Consider the following 23,984-nt stretch of genomic DNA (forward strand, 5'->3'; position numbering starts at 1 on the left):
CCACTGCTCTCCCCTCATCTACCCAGCCAGTCATTCCATCAGAGAAGGCTATCATCAGATTGGTTAGGCATGATTTCCCCTTGGTGAAGCCATGCTGWCTCCTCCTGATCACCTTCTTTTCCTCCACATGCTTAGGGATGGCCTCCAGGATGAGCTGCTCCATCACCTTTCCAGGGATGGAGGTGAGGCTGATTGGCCTGTAGTTCCCTGGGTCCTCCTCCTCGCCCTTTTTGAGGACTGGAGTGACATTGGCTTTCTTCCAGGTCTCAGGCACCTCTCCTGTTCTCCATGACCTTTCAAAGATGATGGAGAGTGGCTTAGCAATAACATCTGCCAGCTCCCTCAGCACTCGTGGGTGCATCCCATTGGGGCCCATGGATTTGTGGGTGTCAGGTTTGCCTAAATGATCTCTAACCCGATCCTCCTCAACCAAGGGAAAGTCTTCCTTTCTCCAGACTTTCTCTCTTGCCTCCGGGGCTTGGGATTCCTGAGGGCTGGACTGAACAGTAAAGACTGAAGCAAAGAAGGCATTCAGGAATTCTGCCTTTTCTGTATCCTTCGTCACCAGAGCACCCACCCCATTCAGCAAAGGGCCCACATTTTCCCTAGTCTTCCTCTTGCTAGTGATGTATTTGAAGAAGCCCTTCTTGTTGTCCTTGACATCCCTTGCCAGATTTAATTCCGAATGGGTCTTAGCCTTCCTCGTTGCATCCCTGCATACTCTGACAGCGTTCCTCTATTCCTCCCAAGAGGCCTGTCCCCCTTTCCACCTTCTGTATACTTCCTTCTTCTGGTTGAGTTTTGCCAGGAGCTCCTTGCTCATCCATGCAGGTCTCCTGCCCCCTTTGCTTGACTTCTTACTCAGAGGGATGCACCACTCTTGAGCCTGGAGGAAGTGATGCTTGAATATTAACCAGCTCTCTTGGACCCCCCTTCCTTTTAGGGCCCTAACCCATGGGATTCCTCCAAGTAGGTCCCTGAAGAGACCAAAGTTTGCTCTCCTGAAGTCCAGGGTTGTGATCCTACTTATTGCCCTGCTTCCTCCTCGCAGGATCCTCAACTCCACCATCTCATGGTCACTGCAGCCAAGGCTGCCCCCAACCTTCACATCTTCCACCAGTCCTTCTTTGTTTGTTAGTACAAGGTCCAGCAGCACACCTCTCCTAATTTTGCTATTTTATTTTTTTTTGTTGTGAACAATAGCCAATGATGTTTTAAAAAGCTCTGTATGTGCTAGTAAACAATAATCATGAAGACCTTTAGTGTCAGTATTGCAAAAGAGGAAGTTGAAAAATTCTTAAATATCAAGCATATGTTAGAATCCTGCTTCTTATTTTTGGAAGGGGAGGGGGAGCTTATGCAATCACTTCCATCTTCTGGGGAGGAGAAAGGCTGAATTTGGCACTTCCTTTATTAGAACTTCTCATCCTCTTCGCATACACTAATAAAGCATTAAGCCTCTGCCTTGTGACTTGTTCCAGTGGGACTCTAAAAATGGCAAAAGTAGTGATCTAGGCCTCTGAATCGAGGAGGAGGAGGCAAGATTAGCTTAGTGTAATGGCTGAAGCAGCTGCATTGGGGGACGGTAGATAAGCAGCTGAATTGTGATTGTCAAGGAGCAATAGCAAGCACAACTTTATAAATTCTCTAGTTTGGCAGAGAGCTTTTTAATAATATTAATTCTTCCTATGGAAATGTATCAGTTTGTGCCAGAAGTGGCCAATGAAAACAGTTTCATCAGTGAAATTGCTTGGAGGCTGCTAGTCGCATGTTTAGGCCCTAGCCTATGTTACTCGCTTGCTAGGCTTCGGATGTACAAGCACTCGCTAGCTGTCACTTGCTTGTATTAACGCAGAAGTGGCTGTTCCCAAAGCTGTCTTTCCCCCAGTGACATGATATATTGAATTAAGGCTGATATAACATGCAGGACCAGCACCTTTTTCTAAGTTACCTCTATGTAAGAAAGATGGGCCCTTTCCATGCAGAGGGGCAGTGACTGATGTGGCTATATTCAGCTCATGTTGAACCAAAATGACAGGTGACAGGTTCATTTAGCTATAGGTATAGCTGAGCAGAGAGTGATTTTTTTTTAAGCTTTTATATTTAAAAGACAACTCAGGACATTTTTCAGTTCTTAGATGAATAAAAATCCAAAGAATAAACACACAGTAGCAGCAGGAAACAGCCCCTGACTAAACAGAATGTATCTTCCTGGAGTAGTAAACTGTGAACTGGCAAAGTAAAATTTCCACAGAAATAAATGGGCCTTGATATTCCAGTTAGAAACTTCTGTGTTTCTATTTATTTTTATGACAATGGAAAACACTCACTATACCAGCTCCCAACTTGGTGGTGGTTCTGGGCTTTGGAAGACTGTTTTTGTTTTAAACTCACCAAAGTAAGTTTTGAAGCTACAACTAACACATGAGGATGTAATTTAAAAATACCATCATAGCAGTTTCGCAGACTTCAATTGCTTTGACAATTAAATGAGTTATATAGGAAAAATATGCTATGTATGGAGAAACTATGCCGTAACAAAAACCTCTACATGGTCAATGTCGTACTTTGTTGCCCTGCAAAGGCTCAAAATAAATAGTGCCGTCAAAGTTTTAACAAGCTTTGAACCTTAAGGAACCCAGATTTTCCTCTACATTGAGTCTTTGGAGATCTAATCAGTAAATACAGAGACAAAACCATTTGAGTCTCTAATTAGAATTTACTTCAGCAGGTTGGGAAGATGGCCTGACAACTGCATATTCCTAGAGTCTAGGCCTATTTTTTTTTTTTTCTTCCCCTCCTCTCCCCTCCTTCTTCCTCCTCTCTTTTGCTCAATGGAAGGCAGTCCCAGCTTTCTTCTTACAAATTCAAGCATAAACAGCTCAGTCATTCAAAAGAAGTAGTTGGCTTATGCATCACTAAAATTCTGAGACTTATGGCAAGTAGATTTCAGGAAGACCGTTAATTCAATATTAGAAGTACAGAACTGTTCAAGTAACATCATCACTGTGGCTTTAAGTAGCTTCTTGAAAAAAAAAAAAAGTGACTTGTGACTTGTTTACTTTATTGCAGAGTGGAAGAAATCTGGAAACAAAGGAGAATATTAGTTGTGGGGTTTGTCTGATGAGGAATTATTGAAGTAGTCAGATGAAGCTAGTCTTGTTGACTTCTCCTTCAGTGAGCAGTAAACTGAAAATTCTGATACTTCTGTAAGTTATGTAGTATGTGAACGGAAAGAGAAAAGTAGTACCCCTTTCATTGCAGTGTAGTGACTAGTTAAAAATCCCACCTAAGGTGAGTTTGAAATAAAAAGTAATACTAAATAGATTTTGGCAAATTTTTTTGAAAGCTGTAGAAAAGTTACAAAGCACAAGATCTCTTGCCTTTTTTTTTTTTTTTTTTTTTTTTTTTTTTTTTTAAAAAAATTTTTTTTTTTTTTTTTTTTTTTTTTTTTTTTTTTTTTTTTTTTAAGAAAAACAAGTGCTCATTGTATGGATATTACAGCAATCTTTTTCTATATAAAGCTTCTGCATTTACTACAAACCAAATATAGAACAAAAGGCCTATTATCTTTCAACATCTTGTAGCAGGTTGGCTTAAACTGAAGTACAAGAAGCAGCCTGACTCTATTTTACATTGTTTTGCAACCGAGTTTGTTACAGACTTAATTGTTACTTCAGATTTATACTAGTACCTTACCAAAACAAATTTGCAGCTTCATTTCACTGGGAGTGTGTGCTAAAATAAGAGTAGGCTACCATACAGCTAACCAATACTTCCCTATGCTGCCCCTCTTAACTGGGAGAGGCTGCATTAGTTAAGCATCAACTCATTACAGAATATTTTAAAAGTTCATTTTGTGCTTTACGAAGCACTTCTTGCCCATTAGAGATCAGTATAATCTGTGGATCCTTTCCCATCCAGGTCAGCAGTTTGAATCTTGCCTAGCTACTCAGATTTGCTTACTATCACCGGTGGTAGTTCATTGGCCCATGCAAAGTAAACTAGTCACATCACAATTCTCTTAGAAATACATGGAGTCAAAAGACATTAAAAAAACCAAACAAGTAAACAAACAAGCAAACAAACAAAAAGGGACATGTTGCTTTTAAATCCCTCCAAATTGATTCAAAACCAGATGAGAAGGGGTAGTCACCTAACAAAAAAGGACTCTACCTAAATCAGTATCGAGTCTTGGAAGTGTAAAGCGCCACCTTCCACTGGTTTTGCACAATTAACTAGTTGGGAGTGCCTCCAAGCTCAATAATCTCCACGCTGTTTTATGTTTTCATACAAAAAATTTAATAAATATTACTTTTCAAGATTTATTGCCAGGAACAACACATCAAAGATGCATTTTCATGTAACACTAATATCACAATACAAGGTATCTTCATGATCTCAATGGTTAACCACTGAGATTACTATGTTTATAAGCCTTTTGATCTTAAACATTGTAATAGCACTTTGATTTCCTCACTTGTTAAGGCGGGCAGTGTAATCTATGGCAAACCTACACAGTGATCTTACTGGACATTCTACTGTTCAAGTATTCAACAACTAGCTTATTAGAATACTCCCTAAATGCAGTAGATTACCAAAAAAAAAAAAAAGTCAAATCTACAAGTGGTTCAGTATTACATATTCATGGTGAGGAAAAAAAATAAAAATCAGAATTTACAAAATAAGATTGCCGTGTTTCCAACTTCACACGCTAATTTGATATTTTAATTACATGCAACCACTCACATTTCATCTACATAAAGTTATAGCTCAGTTTTGTTCCCTTAAACTGCTTCTTAGCAGATTATCTGCCTGTCACTCTTGGTCAAGTCTAAAGCAGCAAAAAATTTTTTTCTAGTCTAATTATCTAAACTGCCTCAGTCAGTACTTACAAATAGTCTTAAAGTGATACTATGGAAGGTGTTTCAAACATTTGACATTGTACAAAAAACCAGCATCAAGGCATGAAAGCCCATCCTAATAAAAATAAACTATTTTAGAACACCTTAATTTTGGCATATAGGCAACATGTAACAAGAAAATAAATTCAAAATAAAGAAGCTGCAAGCTTACAATGCTATCAAAAACCTTCAACTCTAAACACATACATATAAATAAAAAGGAATGATATTTTAAGGCTCTTGATTATTAAGTTAATAAATCAGATATACACAGTGATTAATAAAAAAAGAATTATTTACATATCTATACAAACTTCTATTTTTGACACATTTTCCTCTTTAAATTCTTCATTTACCAGCAACTGCTGACAAGTTTCCCCCCCACCCACCCCCAACAAAAATACAATTAAAAAAAATAAATAATAAACTTATTTTTGATAGTTGCTGTGGTTCCGAGCTGCAAAGGCACTTTCAAATACAGAACTAGTTGTACGTCACCATAAAACCAATATACAAAAAACTCAAATTCAATAAATATAAATAAAATGTATTATTCTAAAGAAACTGTATAAATCGGGACATCTGGCAAAAAAAGGTTAACACTACAGAAGAGTAATAAGGCTATGTAATACCTTATGAAACGTTTCCATGATGTATCAGCTACAGCTGAATTTACATTAGGGCACTTTTGACTAGTTTTGCATAGATGTGAAATGCAGCACTTGGTATTCCAGCCAACCACAGCAACTATCATTGCCAGTGTAAGCCAGCTTGTCAAAACTTAAATTAACACAGGGATTCTAAGTAAATAATAGCCTTAGACTCAAATATTACACAACAGTTTAAGAACTACAAGCTCCGAGTGCCTTTGTAATGATATTTAAAGGCCCTGCATGGCAGCACCCCACCGTCTGCTATACAATGTACTCCATTCGATTTAAACTTTGTGCACTTTCCAAGTCTCTGTTGTCTTGTTTATTTGTCCAGTTTGGGTGTTTTGTAGGTGTGCTGTTGGGTGGCTTTTCATCTCTGTCTACCAATGTGTATGCTGGCTGTTTGGCAAATCGGGCCTTCTGCTGGTGTTTGTCCATGTCATCTTCCTCCACCTCCGAATTGTGTGTCCTTATTTTGGCAATTTTAGAGTTTTTGTTTTCATAGTCTTTAATTGGAACAGTATTTGCTCCATGTTTCTCAATGGGGTTTTTTATCTGATTCAGCTGCTCCCTTACATTGTTGGTAGTGTTGTCATCAGATGCTGTGTGTGTATGGCTGCTCTGCTTCCTGCGTTTTCGAATGCACCAATAAAAAACAGTTACCAGGCAACAGATCCAAGCTACTGTTAAGACTGAGCTCAATAATGGCACCAAGAAATCTGGAAGAGAGATAAAACTAGTTAACCCTGCTGCAAGTTCTAGTCAAGGTTTTCTACAAAGAAAACAACTCTTAATTCTTAAGCCTAATTTGTATGTAGTGGATCAGAGGGTAACATAAGGATAATCTTAGGTCTTTTAGAATACAGGATGGTCTAAGCGAATTTAGTACTCAGAGTATTAACTGATAGCCCTGGGGGAAGAGATGTCTTCCTCTTACCACAGAGTCAGTGATGGCAGGCAGCAGTGGCGCAGGCCTCATTACACTGCCCTGCCAAGGTTCCCAGCTTTGAGGGAACATGGTTTGGCTGTCAATAAGATGCAGTTACTGTCTGGTGCTATGGAGAGAGCTAATGGACGCTCTTGATCTTGTATTTAATTCATCCGATCAGGACAGTGGCATAGCCAGATAAATAAATGGAGCTTTCAGAGCCAACAAGCATGACTTCAGTTGTTTTCTTCTTCCTTTTTTCTCTCCATGAAGAGGTGAGAAAAGTAGTAGCTATTCTGACACGCTGGACTGTTATTTTAGAACTTTTGCAGAATACTCAGGGGCAGGGGGAAGGAGTAAGACCCTCAGGCAAAACTACTTTATTGTTCCCAGTTAACAAGTCCAAGAGGCAAAGATTCTCAGACTTATTACAAATATCAAAAGCAAGGAAAGCTTCACCTGCTTTGAAAAGCTATTCTAGTTATCAAAAGGATATGAGATTCTGGAGACAGACAGAAGCTTACCTGTTTTGTTTTTAACTGGTCGCCGTTGTACTCTGACTTCCGCAACTGCAGCAATTAGCGTGTTGTTTCCATCGCGCTTACTGACAAGGTCAATAATCCTATCTGTGATTTCTTTGATTGGGTTTTCATCTTCCCCTATATCTTCAGCAGACTAAAGGAAAGGTCATACAATTAATAACAAATACAGATCAGGTGTACGGATAATCGACTATTTATAAACTTTTGCAATCAGTTAAGGCTCTTAGCATTTTTCCCATACCAAAAAAAAAAAAAATAAATAAAAAGGAAGGGGAGAGGGGGATGGGGGGAGTGGGAATAGCGCTCAGCAGAGTATAACGGGAAGTGTTTTACTACGCTACTACAGTTGCTACCAGATGGTAGCTTTCAGGTATGCATGTGTAACCAGGATTCCTTCCTTGTTCTCAGAAGGGAACTGAGATGGAAACTAAACCATAAGTGCTGAAAAAAACCCAGAAATTATGATTTTTATGAAATCCACGTTACACATGTATCCAGCAATTAACTACTAAGACGCACAGGAAAAAAAAAAAATTCCAGGAATACTTACAATAGCAACATGTATTTCATTATTTGCTAGGTGTGAAGGCTCACAAGTAATATAGATGGAATATTCAACAGAAACATTCTTCAGAATATTCAGGTTCCTCAATTCACTGCAAATGTGCTCTGTGGTAAGTCCCTAAAGGAAACAAAAAAGCTTTTGTTTATATATTTATTTTTATATATTTTTATGTGTATATATACACACACACACACACAGGGGTGTGTGTGTGCGTGTCCATCCCATAAGAGTTTGCCCTGAATAACAGTTCTTGGGTGGGCGGGAGTGGAATTCCCACCAAGCTGGCTTTTGTTCTTTTGTGGACACAAAAGCATTTAGGGTAGAAATCTGTATTAAGCAGCGGCCCTTTATACTTTATGTTTGCTTTGACAATGAAGGAGTATCAGCTTTTATTGTACTTTACCAGTAAAGTAACTTGTTTTATGCTGTGGCGCACACACATGCTTGTTTCCAAGAGTAGGAAGAACTATGTTGTTACTTACTGGTGCCATCATTTCCTTGTTAAAGGTAAATGTGATGTTGGCACAATTGTCTTGGTAATAAGAATCAGAATTGCATTTTGTCTTCACAGGTTGTTGATTTGAAGGCCAACATTCACCCACTGCAGCACAAGGGTGGGTGAAACAGTGGTCTTCTTTAACAGGAACACAAGCATGTCCAGCTGGGCATTCATTATGACCTTTGGCATGTATTATACAAGGTCGAGGACCACACCAAACCTGGAAGAGAATAAGTACCGATATAAATAACTTCTAGTTACAGAACAGAAGACAGTATAACCCAAAACACAGTACATTTGTACCTTAGAACAGGTGACTTTTCCATTCAGACACTGACAGGTATTACAGTCATCATCCCACTTAGTCCCATCTGGCATTACTCTAACATTAGTAATGCAAGGCCTTCCTGTAACTGAAGAGATAGACTAGAATTAAAATACTTCAGATAGAAAAAGTGTGGAAAAATCCTTAAGCGTTTCCTTTTCCCTATACTCAGTTCTCCCTAACTCAGTGATGATTTAATAAGCTTGCTTGTTCACTAAAGGAAGACACTTACTTAAAAACAAAACAACCTGTCTGTTAAAATGCAATTATACTGATCTTGTTGCAAACATTATTACCAGCCATGACATCTGGAATACCTTCTTGGCATCCTGGACCACTACGACCTGGTGGGCAAATGCAACGATACCCATTAATTTCATCCACACATGTAGCTCCAAAAGCACAAGGCGAAGACTGGCATTCGTTGATGTCTATGATGGGGAGCGGGGGTGGGGGGAGAGAAAAAAAAAAAAAAAAGTTACTTCCTAACATCCTTTTATTTTGTCAAACAAAGCATACAGAGATTTGTATACTAGAACTTTATATTCCATTTCCGGTGTCTACTCAGAGATAGATACTTATTAGCAGCACCAGTAAAATCTTGGAGCAAGTTTGCTGAAGTTTTTGCTGTATGGCACTAACAAAGATCAAAACCTGACCCTTATGGCAACTTAAAGCTTTTCAAGGGCACAGACATTCCTTCTCACACAAACATGCTTCCTCTTTTTTGACATAGTCCAGTTTTGTCCACCTGCTATATTCTTCAACTGATGACAACGGTAAACCCCTTTCCAGTTGTATTACTGCTATGAAACTTCTATTTCCATGGCTGTTATTAAAGAAGTGTTAGTGTCCTACCTGTAATTATTATTAAATTACAGGGAAGTACATACATCACCTCAGGGCTTGTAGGTGGATTATTAATTGACAAGGCTTTTGGCTGGCATGCTTTCATGTCAAACAGAAACCCATGCCACACAAACATATTCAAACTGGGAAGATTATCCTGAAGGGCATTCTCCCTACTCAGCTGAACCAAGAGGTTTCAGTTATAGCTGAACTGACTTTAGTATTTCTTTCATTTTCAGTGCAATTCCTACCCTCTCCCACGTCAGCTACAGATCCGGGCGAGGAAGATATTGGCCATCTATCAGAAGTCTGATCCGCCACTTGACTCAATTAAGATGATTGTCTTGCAACAAGATTCAAGTGAAACAAAATCAAGGTAGAGTCCATTGTAACACTTACTGATCCTGCAGTCAGGACCTGCAAAGCCAGGAGCACATTCACAGCGGTACCAATTTTCTCCATCCACACAAGTGCCACTATTATAACTATAAAGAAAAAAAATATATATATATATACACACATATTAGAATACTAGATTATTTTTACTTATAGCAGGCTTTTAAAAGGAATCTAATATTCTGGAGCAAAAAAAAAAAAAAAAAAGCACAGGATGAAAAAAAAAAAAAAAAAAGCTTTTAAAAGGAATCTAATATTCTGGAGCAAAAAAAAAAAAAAAAAGGCACAGGATGAAAGACAAACATTAAACTTACCAAGGATGAGGACTGCAGTCATTTGTGTCTGCAAAGCAAAGACAGACACATTAAACATGCAAACTTTGGCTAATCCAACTCTACTGTCAGTAAAGAATGATTGGACTTCCCCTAATGCCCAAGTTACACTTACTTTAACATTTACAAAAATATGTTGAAGTTCTCTGCTAAATTGATTCCAGGCTTCCACCACGAAATTTGTTAACTACATTGTGGAACACATGTACACAGGAAGAGATTGTTGTAAAGAATTTAATGATTTAACAGGATAGGATGGGGTGGGGTGGGGGGGGGGGGGGGAGCAGAATGAGTGGAAGCAGAATGAGTGGAAGCAGACAGAGCTGCTGATAGAAAAAGAACCTGGGAGAAAACAAGACAACATCTGTCTCCACTTAGCTCATTTGCAACTTTCTCATGCCCAGGTCAAGGCTCTATCACATAAAGTCATTAAAAACAAAGATTCAGGTGATGCTAAAGCCTACATCAAACAAGCTTTCCCTTCTGGTTTCAATCTTGACTCCAAGGGCAACAGGATGAGCTAATGTTCTCATCAGGCAACACTTTGGAAGAGTTCAAGCAAAGACAACTTACTCTGAGTACATGTGGGTCCTTCCCAGCCCTCTTTGCAGACACAAGTAAAAGAATCCCCACTGACTACACAGGTACCACCGTTATGACAAGGGTTTGGCAGGCAGCTGCTGTTCCTTGCTGTAACAGAAACAAAAATTGTCGCTAAGTTTTTAGAAAGCTCTCAAAACTGAGCCAAGAGGAAAAACTGAGGTCGCAGATTCACTACTGCATCTGCTTCCTGGTGCTTATGCAGGGTACTTACCTATATTACAAGTGGCTCCTTCCCATCCTGCAGGACACATGCAATTGAAAGTGTCCCCCTCATCATAACATGTTCCTCCATTATTGCATGTTGCCTCATCACACTGGCTGTCACCTAGGAAGAGCCCAAACTATCCTTAATCCCAGTGCTTTCTTAATGCAATACAGTAAGTTTAAACAGCCTAATAGAGCATGCCCGTTATGTTTTGGAAGTGCTGAACTTACGGGAATGGCAAGTTTTTCCTTTCCACCCATTTTTACATTCACAGAAGAAGTCATTGACCAAGTCTCGGCAAGTTCCTCCATTGTGGCAAGGGTTTTTACTGCAGTCATTAATATCTAGAAATGTTATGCAGAGAAAGTGAGCTAAGTAGCATTTACAGAATTGACAAATGCTTAATGCTTGAAAGATGTGTTTTCTATCCCTAATTCTGTGTTTCAGTTGGGGATTAAATACTGAAGCAAGTTTTAATGCTTTAAGCACTGACACAAACAGAGAATATTCTACCATATTCCTCCAGCTCATTTTCATTTTAATAAACAAGAGGTGAGAGAAGAAAGGTCCACTATACAAATTTTCCTATCAGAGGATGGAAGCCGAGTGCTCACTCCCCTTCTACTCCCAGGACTGACAAAATGTAAATAAGGCATTTCTGCTCTTTTAAAACCAGTATGTACTCATGCTAAAGATTTCTTACAGGAAGTTATCCAAAGGGTAGAGCAGAAAATTGAACAGCAGGAGAGCTGAGTTCTATTCCCAGTCCTGCTGTTAACTTGGGTTTAGCTCCGATTCCAAAACCTAGGACTCAGTGGAAAAAAGACACCTTGTCTTCTGAGGCCTTTGAAGCAGACCTCATGTTGAGCTGGAATTGGTCACTATCATCTTAAAGACATCAGCCATTCCTTCCTGGTATTTCTCCAAGAGATCTTACTGTGAGCTGAAGAAGGGTTAACTTACTTGTTTCACAATATGTTCCTTCCCATCCATCACTACAGATGCATTTGTAGGAGTTGATGCCATCAATACAAGTGCCACCATTTTTACAGGGGTTGCTCTCACAGTCATTGATATCTGCAACAATGGCGGGGGGGGGAAAAAAATCACACTAAAAGTTCAGTAACTAAAAGTTATCTTATTGAAGACTATTTGATGCTACTTCCATTTCTAAGCCCCTCTTGAGAGCAAGGGTTCTAAGCAAGTCAAGAAATACCTGAAAACAGTGCAGACATGAAATGATGAAGTCATCACTCAGCAATTTAGAGGAAAAAAAAGGACATTTTAAAATAGAACTTTTCAGGAACCCTTAAAAATCCATGTTAAACCCCACTATTAAATACCTCAGACCTTATATACATAAGGTTTTTAAAAACATACAATTCAAGGCCAGAAGGTTCATTACTGTGAACTTTCCCCAAGGCCTAGCAAATTCCAATCTGCCTCGCCCAAGTGGGATATGAAAACTTAAAGCAGTTCCAAGGTTCACTGTGTTAGAAGGAAAAAAAAAAAAAAATCCAAAAACAAACAAACAAAAACTTCTGGGAGGAAAGGATGGAATCTTTTTCCAAAGAGAGATTCAGGGACAGCAAAACATAAGTATCTTTTCAGTTCTTACTCTCATGGCAGTAGGTGCCAGTGAATCCTTTGTTGCATTCACAGGTGAATTTTCCACCTGCTTGACTCTTGCACTTTCCATGAGGGCCACAGACATTTGAAGAAATATAACGAACCCCTTCCGGTGTGCTGTTAGAAGCCACTGCCACTGTACAGCTGTCAATTACTGCAGAAAAACAGAGATCTGAGTGAGGATTGCCTATTCTAGATGATTTCATATGCTAATAGCCACCTTATTACTCCAGTGAAGGACATTTAAAAGACCTGCACCTGCTACTTTAGAATAAAAGGATTATACTAAGTATTCATGCATAAAACAAACACAGCATCTTATTTGAAGGTTGCTGGACCACTTATTTGGCCTAGAATATTTTCAGCAAAGCTGGCTATTTGCTACATGTGCTTCACTTCCACATCCTCTTTCAAATAGCTGGTATTTACAAGTATTACTCATCTTTTCACACTAATACAAGCATAAGGCACTGGGTGAAATTCAGCCTCTTTATACAAAAAACTCTTCCGCTGATTACACTAAATGGGGGCTGCATTAGGTCTTCTGCCAGGGGATGAGCAGAAAGTATTATAAGCCATTCCCAGCCTCCAAGGTAACACAAACCTTCACAAGGAGTTGTGCGGCAGTGATCTTTCAGATGGGAGCAGTTCTTCCCTTCGTAATCTTCAGGGCAGTTACAAAAATAGTCCATAGCAAGATTGAAGCATTGGGCACCATTCTGGCAAGGGTTTGGCTCACAATAATCTATGTCCAGCTGTAAGCAGTGCAGAGGGAAGAATGGGAAATGAAAGAGAAAAAAAAGGGGGGGGGGAGGGAGAGGAAAGCTGAGTGAAACAGAAGTTTTATCATAGCTTTCCCTCATTACAACAAGCAGACATCGTGGAATCTGACCTTTTTATCTACTGCCTCAATGAATTGTTCATAATGCACAGAGTTCAGTTAGACTTGAAACTATTTCAACAGACAGCCCTCTTGATATTAAACAGTCACTGAAAGTTAATAGTTAGCATGTAACAAAACCTGACATGCATACACTTGCAATCTGTTTAACAAAAAGAATCTTCAGCAGCCTGTGAGCGTTTTTTGTTGTTGTTTCTTTAATATATATAAATCAAGCACTTTCTTGGCAGCTTGACAGCTATACCAAGTATGACTTTATACTATGGTTCACTGGATGCAAGGTATTCAGGGTACAGATCCAGAGTGCTGGTAGAAACGCCACTGGCTGAGAGCCTGCCTTTCACCCGTGCTTCTTACCTGACAGAGGTTTCCTGAGAAACCAGCAGGACAGAGACATTGGAATCCATTGATTTCATCCTGGCAATGACCCCCATTCATGCAAGGGTTACTTGCACATTCATTGATGTCTTTCTCACAGTGATCTCCTGCATAGCCAGGTGAACAGATACACCGATAACCATTAACCAAGTCCTGTGAAGGAACAAGAAAGTTTAAAGTTAAGGGTTTTCTTTTTCTCTTCCCCCACGTATATTTATATGTATAGGTGTGTGGATATATATATACACACACAAATGTATATACACAAATATATTTTTATATAATACATACATCATTTATATATATATATATACACACACACACAATTAGTGTACATATAAATAAATAAAAGAGTAAGAAAAAAAAAAACCCTAAGAGTCCCAAAATATCTTCTACTATATCCAATACCAACATAAGAAACTAGTTCATGCTAAAACAAGGCAAGACTATTTAGGGGAAAAAATATTCACCAATTAGTAGTGGCTTACATTCTTAATTTCTCATTAGGATACACAAATCCTTATTTTAAATTGGAGGATCTACATTTGCAATAGATAGTTTACACAACAACCAAGCCTGTTTACTGGTGACAGTGGTGGTGAAGATGAGTCTGCAGTTATATTTTCTGCTCTTGTTGTTCTACACACATACTCCTAAATGGTGTAAGCATGACATAACCCCCCTCCCCCTCAACTCAAAGTCATGACAATATATACCTGTGGCATATCCAGTTTATTGCTACTTCCTGCACTGTTTGTGTTTAGACTCAAATGTTTTAGTTACTGTTGCAAGTCTTGGGGAAACCAAATTAAAACCAGTGGCTTACCCGGCAAGATCCTCCATTCTGACATTGTCCACGACAGTCATTAATATCTGCAGTAAAATTAGCGTGGTTAGAAGGCAAAAATATATTCACACTCGATACAGAGTTCAAGTCTTTCTAAAACTGCAAATAGATAAACCTTTTGTCAAGTTTCCTGCATGCCTTCCCTCGAGATAAGATTATCGTAATGGGTGGGAACCTTTAGTGATTCTTCTACTAGAGTTAGTGAAACTTCACATCATTGTTTTAGTCACTTTATCAGAATATAGCTATGTTATGGACTAATGAGTTTGATAAAGTTGTGTATTTTCATTCCACACCAACTACTCCCTTTTTAGAAAGATCAACTGCTAATACTCTGCCTGATATTTAAATTGGAGCTTAGAACTCAATGGAATATATATATTAAACATACTATAAACCCAAGGATATAAACACTTACTTATATCACAGTTGTGGCCAGACCAGCCAGTAATGCAGTCGCAATAGTAGCTGCCAATCAGGTTCCTGCAGGAGTTGGCATTGACACAGGGTTTGCCCTCACATTCATTCGCATCTGAAAGACAAGGTGAATGGCCAAATGAACTGCTTGTGGGGTAGAAGGAAGAAAAGTCTACAGTCTGTTTTCACAGCAATGATCAGCAGTTCATATCTAAAAGGAACTTGTAATATACAGCCTGGATTAGCGTGACTTAAGAGAACAAGAGTCAATCATGCATCAGTCTTTGAAGTCTCTTGCAATTTCTCTGCAATTAGAACATACTGGCTATGCCAATTATTTGATAATTACCCAGCTACTTATTCAGAGCACCCCCCTCCACACACACACGCGCGCGCACACACACGCACACACACACACACACACACATCTCAATCCAGCATTTTGATGGAGGAGTGCTGCAGCCTGGTCACTGGGATGAGTGTGTTGTGTAAAGAATGCAGACAGCTCATTCTTTGTGAGATCATCCACATTTTGGAACCCAGCTGTGAACTCCTTGGGTCTGGAGGAGTTGACATGGCTGAAGAGACAGAGCAACTTTCTCACAGGCTAAAGGAAAAAATACATGTGGGGGCAGGCATGGAAGGCATACACGTACACCCTCCCCACTTCAGTTTTTTTGCAGTTTAAAGTATGCCTGCTTGGCTTAGCTAACTATTTTCTTCAACAGCTAGCATGCATCAACAATAAAAATGAAAGAAGGATGCCAGTCTAAGCTGTCTTAGGACCCACTCCTGCAAACAAAAAAACTGCATATTCTGAGTATGCCAGAATATGTCCACAAGGTTCAGAAGTATAAACATGCCTAAAGCAAAGGGCACAATCATATGCTTGCAGGACTAGGATCCCTCTAATTTTTTTCCCAGAGCAGCATCAAACGAAGAGAAACACAGTACTCACCCAGCTGGCATGTTTTACCAGTCCACTGAGGTGGGCAAACACACTTAAATCCATCAACTAGATCTTGGCAAGTTCCTCCATGACCACAGGGATTTGGAGAACAATCATCAATATCTATAATGCAGGATAAGAAGAGGCTTAGCTCTGTTACCAAATAGGCAACTTCAGTAACCAATACATTTGATAAATGGTTGCTGCTTCTAGGATTTATCCTGAGGAACAGAAAAACAACAGGACTTCTGCTTGGAATTTCTATGAATATTTTAGCAAAAGAATCCGTTATAAAGGTGAATGGGTGTTCAAAGCATACAGAGCATAGGGAAAGAAATTTACACCTGATATAATAGGTGGCCTTTTGCAAGTGGAAGTCAGATTTTGATACAACAGGTCTCAGTATTTTAAGAGCTTGCCAAAATGCCACCCAAAGTCTGTTCCACTTCTCTCAAGAAACTGTTGGCCATTCTTTCTCCTTGCATTTAATGAAAGCCCCAGTACAAGCACAGGAGAGGAGGGTGCACTGTGATATAAACGGATGCTAAGAACCAATGCTAAAGCTAGCACAGGATTGGTAAGCTTCACTGTACATTTGTCAGGGATTAGAAACTCAGATCTAAAACAGTAACTAGGACATTCTTACTGTAATAAGATTTTGGAGGGGGGAAAAAAAAAAAACAAAAACACAAAAAACCCCACCACACCACCACCAACAAAAAAACCCCTTACTATCAGTGCAAGTTGGTCCAGCCCAGCCAGGTGCACACACACACTCAAATCCTGTAGAAGTTTCTAAGCAGCTTCCTCCATTGTGACAGGGATCGGAAAGGCAGGCATGTTCCGCTGCACCAAGACAGAAGTACGCTGTGGTAAAGACTACAGCAGGATCACCACAAGCCACCCCCTGCTCCTTCTGCATGCTTCTGTTCTGGACCCACCATCATTACTCCTGATGTATCTTGTTCCTGAGAACTGTGAATCAAAAGGCCACTAGCAGAAAGTCATTTTCCATGCTAAACTGATCAACAAACTGTGGCATGCACCTGCTCAAGTCAGAGCCAAACTAGATAAACAGCGAGCAGAAGGCCGATTTAAGGACATATCAGCTGTCAAAGATGAAACAAGTCTGGACCTTTGTAGCTATCCCTGATATAATTAACACTGGAAATTCACTCTTCCCCAACATGGTATATCCATATAACCAAGACCAGCCACTAAATGAGAAATAACTGCCAAGCGACAGTTCAGTAGTTTCATCAAAAACACTTACCAATTTCACAATTCTGTCCTGAGTAACCCTCAGGGCAGGAACATTGGTATTTATCAGGGCCAGTGTTGCTGCAGGTACCACCATTCAAACAGGGTGGGTGGGTTCCACAGTAGTTCAGATCTGCAAAGGGCATAGAGCTTAAAATCTGTGGTTGAATGACAACAGAAACATCACTATGTGCATGGTCTATGTAGAGACTTTATAGAATACATCTGCACACAAGAGTAGGACAGGACAGAGCAAAATTAAGCACATATGCTAACAACACTAGAACAGCGGAGCACACAATGCTAAGTAGCTGAAGGACAAAAACTCCTGCCACGTTTCAGGAGGCTTTGCACTCTCAGCCTTGTGTGCATTCGCTCTCCCCGATAAGTCTGCCAGTGTTAAAATTCAAGTGTTACACTTGGCTATCCATAAGATTAGCATACCTTTGTCACAGAGCTGACCACCCCAGTTGGTTTCACAGAGGCATTGCCATGGTTCAATGCAAGTGCCATGGACACATCCCGGGTGTGGAATGCACTTATCACAGTACTGGCCTTGCCATCCGTACTGACACCTTTGTAAAAGAAAGGGAAAAAAAAAATTCAGAACAAGGAAACAAATCTTAGAATTGCTCTGTGTAGATATGTGTGTAGAACTCCAAAGCCTTGAGAGAGACCGGGGAGATGCAAGAGAAGGGGAGGACGAGGGGAAGTGGAGAAGCTATTCAAGGTTTGTTTGATGGTTTCTTGTAAACAAACATTTTAGTAGTTCTGCCAAGGTCTCTGTAGCCGGCCTCCTGACAAAAGAATAACTGCTCTGAGAGAACCAGCATGAGGCCATTCAGCACAATAATACTCTTTCTGGAGCCTCATACAAATGTGGCGGAGAGGGTGGGTGTGCGCTACAAATCAATCTCTGGACTTGACAGAGTGCATTATAAACAGAGGGGGGGGGGAAAAAAAAAGTCAGTGGAAACAATAGTTATCCAGAGATCCTCATGAATAAAAGGTTCCAGGCATTTCAGCCATGCTGGGTTTACAGGAAGACAAACAAAACCATAAACACCAACTCTGAGCCCTCTGCAAGGCAATAGCAAAGCATTAAGAGCACCGAGCTTTACTGGGAGTTAGCCTTATGCTGAGCTAGGAGATGTACGGAGGAAGTATGGACTGGGCCACAATACGAGATCAAAGAAAATGGCACACGCCAGAATTTTGCATTTGTTCAAAGACAACCAGTTGTCAGTGTACTTCAGAGCTTGATCTATGCTAACCTCTTTTCAGGTAATAACAAAGAGTTACCCAATTCCAAGCAACTTTAATTTCATATCTGGAGAAGAATTATCATTATCATTTTAATTATTTATTTCCACTATCTATGAGCTACATGAATTCCTTACTAAAAAGGAAGATGCTCTTTTAAAGTAAAGCTCCCTTAAAAGAAAGTTTATTTTGGCTTTCACTTTAGTTCTCACTGGCAAAGTAGACTAAGGATTCTTCAAATTAAAGTTCATCTATAGATAGAAAAGGAAGACAAGTTGAAAAAGGAAGACAAGCTGAAACTTAAAAGCAAGGGTTTGTTGAAATACCGTATTTCATTAATGGGTCCTGAGAGTAATTGATGAACAGTAATTATGCACTAAGCTGTCACTAGATTATGAAAATAAACCTCTTCTGTACAGAAGTCAGCTAAGCTTTCTATTTATAAAACCCCCCACTATTCTCTTACCAGCAATTTCTTCTCATGGGAAAAACCTAGAGGGATCTATCCAATGGTTAATCACACACAGCTAGTGGTAAGTCTGACTTCCCTTCTAAAAAAATCTCAGGTGACAAACTGCATCCTAATTAACTTTGGTTTTTTTCAATAGCTATTTCAATAGCAACCTACTCAAAATCAATTGGAAACACTTGATAGTTTGTGTATATATAAAAACAACAACAACAAAATAGAGTTAGTCCAACTTATTTTTCTTTGTGGACAAAGATCATGAAAGAAAAACCCAGATCAAGCAAAACAGCCTCTCTCAAGTAGCTCTTGGAAAGTCCTTCCATATAGGGAATATAAGAATGCACAAAGACCAAAATTTAGGAACATACCCTTTTAACTTCTATTGCATTCAAAGCAACTTGCCTGTGAGCTTACACACAAGCTTAACTAAGGCACCTCACCTAAAAAAAAAAAAAAAAAAACATCCTGACTATTGATTTGACTATTTTGTTGACCTAGCCATCTAATTCAAATTTCCTATAGACTCAAGACTGTATATTTTACTTGAGATTTTTATTCATGAAAAAAAAAAAAAGCATCCAAATCTAGAATGTTATTCCTTTTTGTCAAATCAAAGCTTTTGTCTTCTTCAAAGCATGTGTAAAGGGAAAAAAAAAAAAAAAAAAAAGCATCCAAATCTAGAATGTTATTCCTTTTTGTCAAATCAAAGCTTTTGTCTTCTTCAAAGCATGTGTAAAGGGAAACGATACTACACCCCCCCCCAAAAAAAAAAAAACCCAAAACTTTAGAGACAAAGATACGACTTTCTTCAGACAAATCAGCTTCAAAGTATAACAAAGAAAACAGGAATAAGACTATCTTTAAAAACAACAACAACAACAAAAAAAAACAACCCCCCCCATCAGATATCCATTCTAGAACAAGATTCATATTAGTAATTCTTGTTTAATAATATGTGTGCAGCAGTTTCTCATGAGAAATTTAAAGTTAATTTTCCTTGTATTTGGTTGTGTTGGCAGGCTTGCATTAAAGAAAGTGACTTGCAACGAGAGGGAAAAGGATATTTTAAGAGTGTTTGCAAGTTGTCTGTTGTACCAGAACCCAGAGCAGTTTCTGCTGGGATGTTATTTTTAAACTCTATTGCATTTGTAACATAGAGGCTACATGACTCATCAAAACTTAAGAGAAAATAAAATCTTGTTTCTGTGTTCTCTTTAAAGATATTGGTCTAACTTGGCAAGCAGAAGTTATCTGAAAGCACCAGAAGGACAGCATTGTTTCAAGACTATGCAAATCAAGTGTGGGAAAGTTGCACCTTAAGTAAATAAGAGCACTAGTGCATGTCTGGGCAGTGAGTGGGAGGTAAGAGCCTTAGAAAGAGAAAGGGAAGAAAAAAAAAAATCTGGAAACAAAGCCTGTTGTTCTGACTAGGAGACAGCAACCCCTACAAGGCATGTTTATTCTGATGACAGCAGCACAAATCACTGGTAGCCTTGACTGATACACTCCTCACCATTCCCCCCATCCCCATCAATACTTCTTACTACTTGCTGGCCTTTTTTTTTTTTTTTTTTAAAGGAAAGATTTATATTTGGTGTTTTGGGGGTTAACCAGCTTATGTCAGTGCTGCTAAACATTAAAAGCACTTAACATAACCCATATCAGTGCACCCTGGAGCTTGACTTTCACTTTGCCATTTCTCTTGTGGAGGATGAAAAGTTACTTTCTATCTTACTTTAAGGATTCTCCTTAATAAAAGTGTTTTTGTTTTGTTTTTGAAGTAGAGATTACAGGGATAGAGAGAAAGAACAATCTACTGTGGGGATTCGGGCTGACCTCTTACATAGCGTAGTCTGTCAGACACCCTAGATTTAATTCTTGCTTGAAGTACAGCTCATTGAGGAGAATAGCAACCCATTTTTGTGGAAGTTTCCAGCAAAGGAGAATCCACCGGTATGTTTTGTAAACAGATTTTTTAAAAGGGTTACACAAAACAACTTATAACCAGTTTGTTGATAAAAAATGTCCCTATTTAATATCCATTACCCTTCCATTGATGCAGGAGAAAACCTCCCTGCGCTGTAAATACGTGGTGCATATTTTGAGGCATTCCAAATATTTAATTGTTGGGTTACGGCTAAACTCTGCTTTTCATTGTCTCCTTGCCAGAACACAATGGACTTCAAAGCACAGCAGCAAAATTCTGCATTCATCAGTCTACTGACAAGATTTCATCCCAGCTATTAACCTCTCAGCACTCAGAGCCTGGCTCACAATGGTAAAGGAACCAAGAGATTTAACTAATCCCATTCTAAAGAATGCTTGACTTTTGCCTACTGAAGGAACAAACTTTGGAGTGGAGGAAAGGGAAGGGGGAAATGGGCGTGAAAGGGAGAAGAGAGAAGTCATACTGTAGTTCAAACTTGTAGTGGAAAAAGCCTATTAATCAGGTTGTATTAAAAAAAAAAAAAAAAACACACGCACCCCAAAACATTTGCACTGTTTATGCAGAAGCAATTAGTTAGTGCTCATTAGGCAGTATTCACAGGATTTATCCCATACCTTTTATGAACATCACCATTTCACAGACTAAAAGCCTCTCAAAATTATCACTGCGTTCAAAAAACCTATCCCCTATCTTATTCAGGACAAGCCAGCATGAATAATGCACCCTGGTCAAAAGCAGGACTCTGAGAACACCCTCCCTCCCCAATCCTATTGTCTTTAGCATCATTTGTTTGGTTACTTGGGGGGGGGGGGGAAGGATGAGAAGGGAGGTGAGGGAAGTATTTACCTGCACTCTCCTGGAATCGTGCAAGAACCATGCTTGGGGCTACATCCCTGACGACAAATAGCTGTTAAAACAAAACAAAAAGAGTATCAGCGTGCTGCCCGCTTCCTGCATCTTCGAACTCGTGGGAATGTTTTAATCTCTAACTGGCATTGTTATCCTACTGAATCCAAGGTTTTAGCAAGTCTCTCATATCAAGTCTACTGGATTAAAAAAAACTAAGGTAGGTGTTCCCTACAATAGCAAATCTATCAGTTAGCTTTACAGAGGAATCACAACCAACACTGTTCAAAGAGTTGTTTCAATGGTAGAGAAGCCATCTCACTTTACAGGGATGCAAGTCATTTCTAGTCTACAGATTTCCTTTCTCTGCATTTTGCAGGAGAACTAGCCCACTCTCCCTATCTTTACATCTAATTCAGAGCAACTTTTAACTACTTTGGATTTGCTTTTGAGCCATATCTCTGAACAGACAGGATATTAAGATGAGCGTCTATTCAAATTGCAGGTAAACTCAGTCAGCAAGACATGCTGATAGTCTGTTCCTCCTATTCAGAGTCCTGTTTTCTCCTTCTGAAATTACCTAGGAAATTGTCAGTCCCTAATAAGCATGTTAAACACCAGCTCAGGTAGAACAAACAGCCTGGGACTTTTCAACACCAAAGCTTTACACTTGCCAGGTCAGCTCTAAAGCAAGTGTCTCCTTCCTGCTTGTCTTGAAGTTCTGCACCAAAGGGGAAATCCTGCCATTGAAGTCAGCAGCAGAACTCCCATTGAAGTCAATGGGCTGGGTTCTCTTCCCAAGGGCAAAGATGTGGATAATCAAAGAAAAAACACATTTGTTAAGTCCCCAGTACTCATTATATTCAGACCTCTCCAAGATTTTAAAACAAGGCTGAAACTAGTCTTCTCCTGGCCCTAGCTCTCTGTGTAAAGAGTTACTTCACTGTCTTGTCAGCCCTAACAGCAGCACCACCATATCACCAAACTACAGTCTGGATATGAAGCATCCCATACACTTGTCTCAGTCCCTCAGCCTATCCAAAATTGCTGATCATTTGCAGTTCAAGCATTTGTCACAAACCTTTGTTGCATTCTGGTCCCATCCAGCCTTCCAAGCATGTTTTGTTGCCATTCTGGTCACAGGTATGGTGAGTGAAGAAGTCATCTCTTGGTCGACAAAACTTGTTGCAGCCAAAGCCATAGTAATGCTCTGCGCAAGTCACACGGATCTGATACTCAAAGTGGGCAACTCCTGCATTATGTTTCAAAGTCTGCCACTGACGGCTTGGATTGATCATGCCAGAGTGGGATGCCTTTGCAATAATGCGATCAGGATCTAGATGTGAGAAGAGACATCAGAGTTAGATCTTTATTTAGGTATCATTCCCTCCCAAATCAAAGTTCTCTAGCTTCACAGACAAGACTCTCTGAGGCAGCCGGTTGGTTTCATTAACTTTACGTTTTAGAGAGTAAGATAAAGCTGTCCTGGAGCTACACACCATTAACTGAAACGTGCATACAGTATATCAAACCAAACAAGGCTTGAAGTGAAGATGGACCGTTAAGTTACTGCCAATCGCTTATCAATTTCTCAGTGCAAAGACATCCAGTAAGAATCACATGTCTAGCAGTGACAGAAAATTGAGCTGCTTTTCCTCCTAGCTCCAGTAGGTTTGTGCATAATGCAATTTTCCCTGCAACTCAGTTACTAGCACTAGTTTTGTTTTTAACTGGAGTATTCATCAAAACTTCATACTACAATAGCCTAATAAAGCAAACTCTACAAACTGGACATAGACACTACACCAAAAAAAAAAAAAAAAAAAGTTTGCAGCCTTCTGGGATTCCAGTGTAAGCTCTGAATTCACTTGAAAACAAACAGCTTTGGCATTCAGTCGACAGTGATCTCACAAGGCTTTGGCTGAGAAATATTGTGGAAGTTCTCTTTTCAGATGTTAGCTAACACTAAAAACTCAAGCTTACCAGAGCTCCAAGCAAGGAGCTCAAATTACTGTGTATATTTGTTACAGATTCTCCTTCTCTCTATAGGAGATTTCAAAGTTTAGACTTTGTACTTGACGTTTAATTCCAGCAAAAGCTCTCTGGTTTTTAGAGAGCTACAACTGTCTAAATTATAGCTTGAAATAATAATATTTCACATTAGCGCAGAACATTGTATATATCTGTGGTATTTCACTTTGTAGTCCAGGTCTTGTGACTTAAACGATCTGACACTGCCGTACGACCTGCTGCTAGCAAGCACTTGACTGCCGAGT

At 39.4% G+C, this 23,984-nt stretch overlaps 2 protein-coding genes across 2 annotated transcripts in view; one reads left to right on the forward strand and one right to left on the reverse strand.

Annotated features, from left to right (window-relative positions):
- Nucleotides 1–9,578, forward strand: part of SLX4IP (SLX4 interacting protein) — a 105,662-nt gene extending 96,084 nt beyond the window's left edge. Inside the window, exons 10-11 of the transcript XR_003253254.1 lie at nucleotides 7,608–7,701; nucleotides 9,505–9,578. The gene's annotated coding sequence lies outside the window, so the exon portion shown is untranslated. The remainder of the gene's footprint in view (nucleotides 1–7,607; nucleotides 7,702–9,504) is intronic.
- JAG1 (jagged 1) overlaps nucleotides 5,819–23,984 on the reverse strand; it is a 35,018-nt gene continuing 16,852 nt past the window's right edge. Inside the window, exons 4-26 of the mRNA XM_026064180.1 lie at nucleotides 22,790–23,044; nucleotides 21,709–21,769; nucleotides 17,627–17,757; nucleotides 17,196–17,315; nucleotides 16,655–16,768; nucleotides 15,932–16,045; nucleotides 14,975–15,088; nucleotides 14,536–14,582; nucleotides 13,689–13,862; nucleotides 13,035–13,185; nucleotides 12,420–12,584; nucleotides 11,765–11,878; nucleotides 11,032–11,145; nucleotides 10,808–10,921; nucleotides 10,567–10,683; nucleotides 9,976–10,003; nucleotides 9,665–9,750; nucleotides 8,734–8,847; nucleotides 8,395–8,504; nucleotides 8,075–8,311; nucleotides 7,578–7,709; nucleotides 7,010–7,160; nucleotides 5,819–6,276 (exon numbers count right to left, since the gene is read on the reverse strand). Coding sequence (XP_025919965.1) covers nucleotides 5,819–6,276; nucleotides 7,010–7,160; nucleotides 7,578–7,709; nucleotides 8,075–8,311; nucleotides 8,395–8,504; nucleotides 8,734–8,847; nucleotides 9,665–9,750; nucleotides 9,976–10,003; nucleotides 10,567–10,683; nucleotides 10,808–10,921; nucleotides 11,032–11,145; nucleotides 11,765–11,878; nucleotides 12,420–12,584; nucleotides 13,035–13,185; nucleotides 13,689–13,862; nucleotides 14,536–14,582; nucleotides 14,975–15,088; nucleotides 15,932–16,045; nucleotides 16,655–16,768; nucleotides 17,196–17,315; nucleotides 17,627–17,757; nucleotides 21,709–21,769; nucleotides 22,790–23,044 — 3,221 coding nt within the window. The remainder of the gene's footprint in view (nucleotides 6,277–7,009; nucleotides 7,161–7,577; nucleotides 7,710–8,074; nucleotides 8,312–8,394; nucleotides 8,505–8,733; nucleotides 8,848–9,664; nucleotides 9,751–9,975; nucleotides 10,004–10,566; nucleotides 10,684–10,807; nucleotides 10,922–11,031; nucleotides 11,146–11,764; nucleotides 11,879–12,419; nucleotides 12,585–13,034; nucleotides 13,186–13,688; nucleotides 13,863–14,535; nucleotides 14,583–14,974; nucleotides 15,089–15,931; nucleotides 16,046–16,654; nucleotides 16,769–17,195; nucleotides 17,316–17,626; nucleotides 17,758–21,708; nucleotides 21,770–22,789; nucleotides 23,045–23,984) is intronic.

The sequence above is a fragment of the Apteryx rowi genome, unplaced genomic scaffold, assembly GCF_003343035.1.
Source record: "Apteryx rowi isolate R43461 unplaced genomic scaffold, aptRow1 scaffold_21, whole genome shotgun sequence".
NCBI classification, from domain to species: Eukaryota; Metazoa; Chordata; class Aves; order Apterygiformes; family Apterygidae; genus Apteryx; species Apteryx rowi.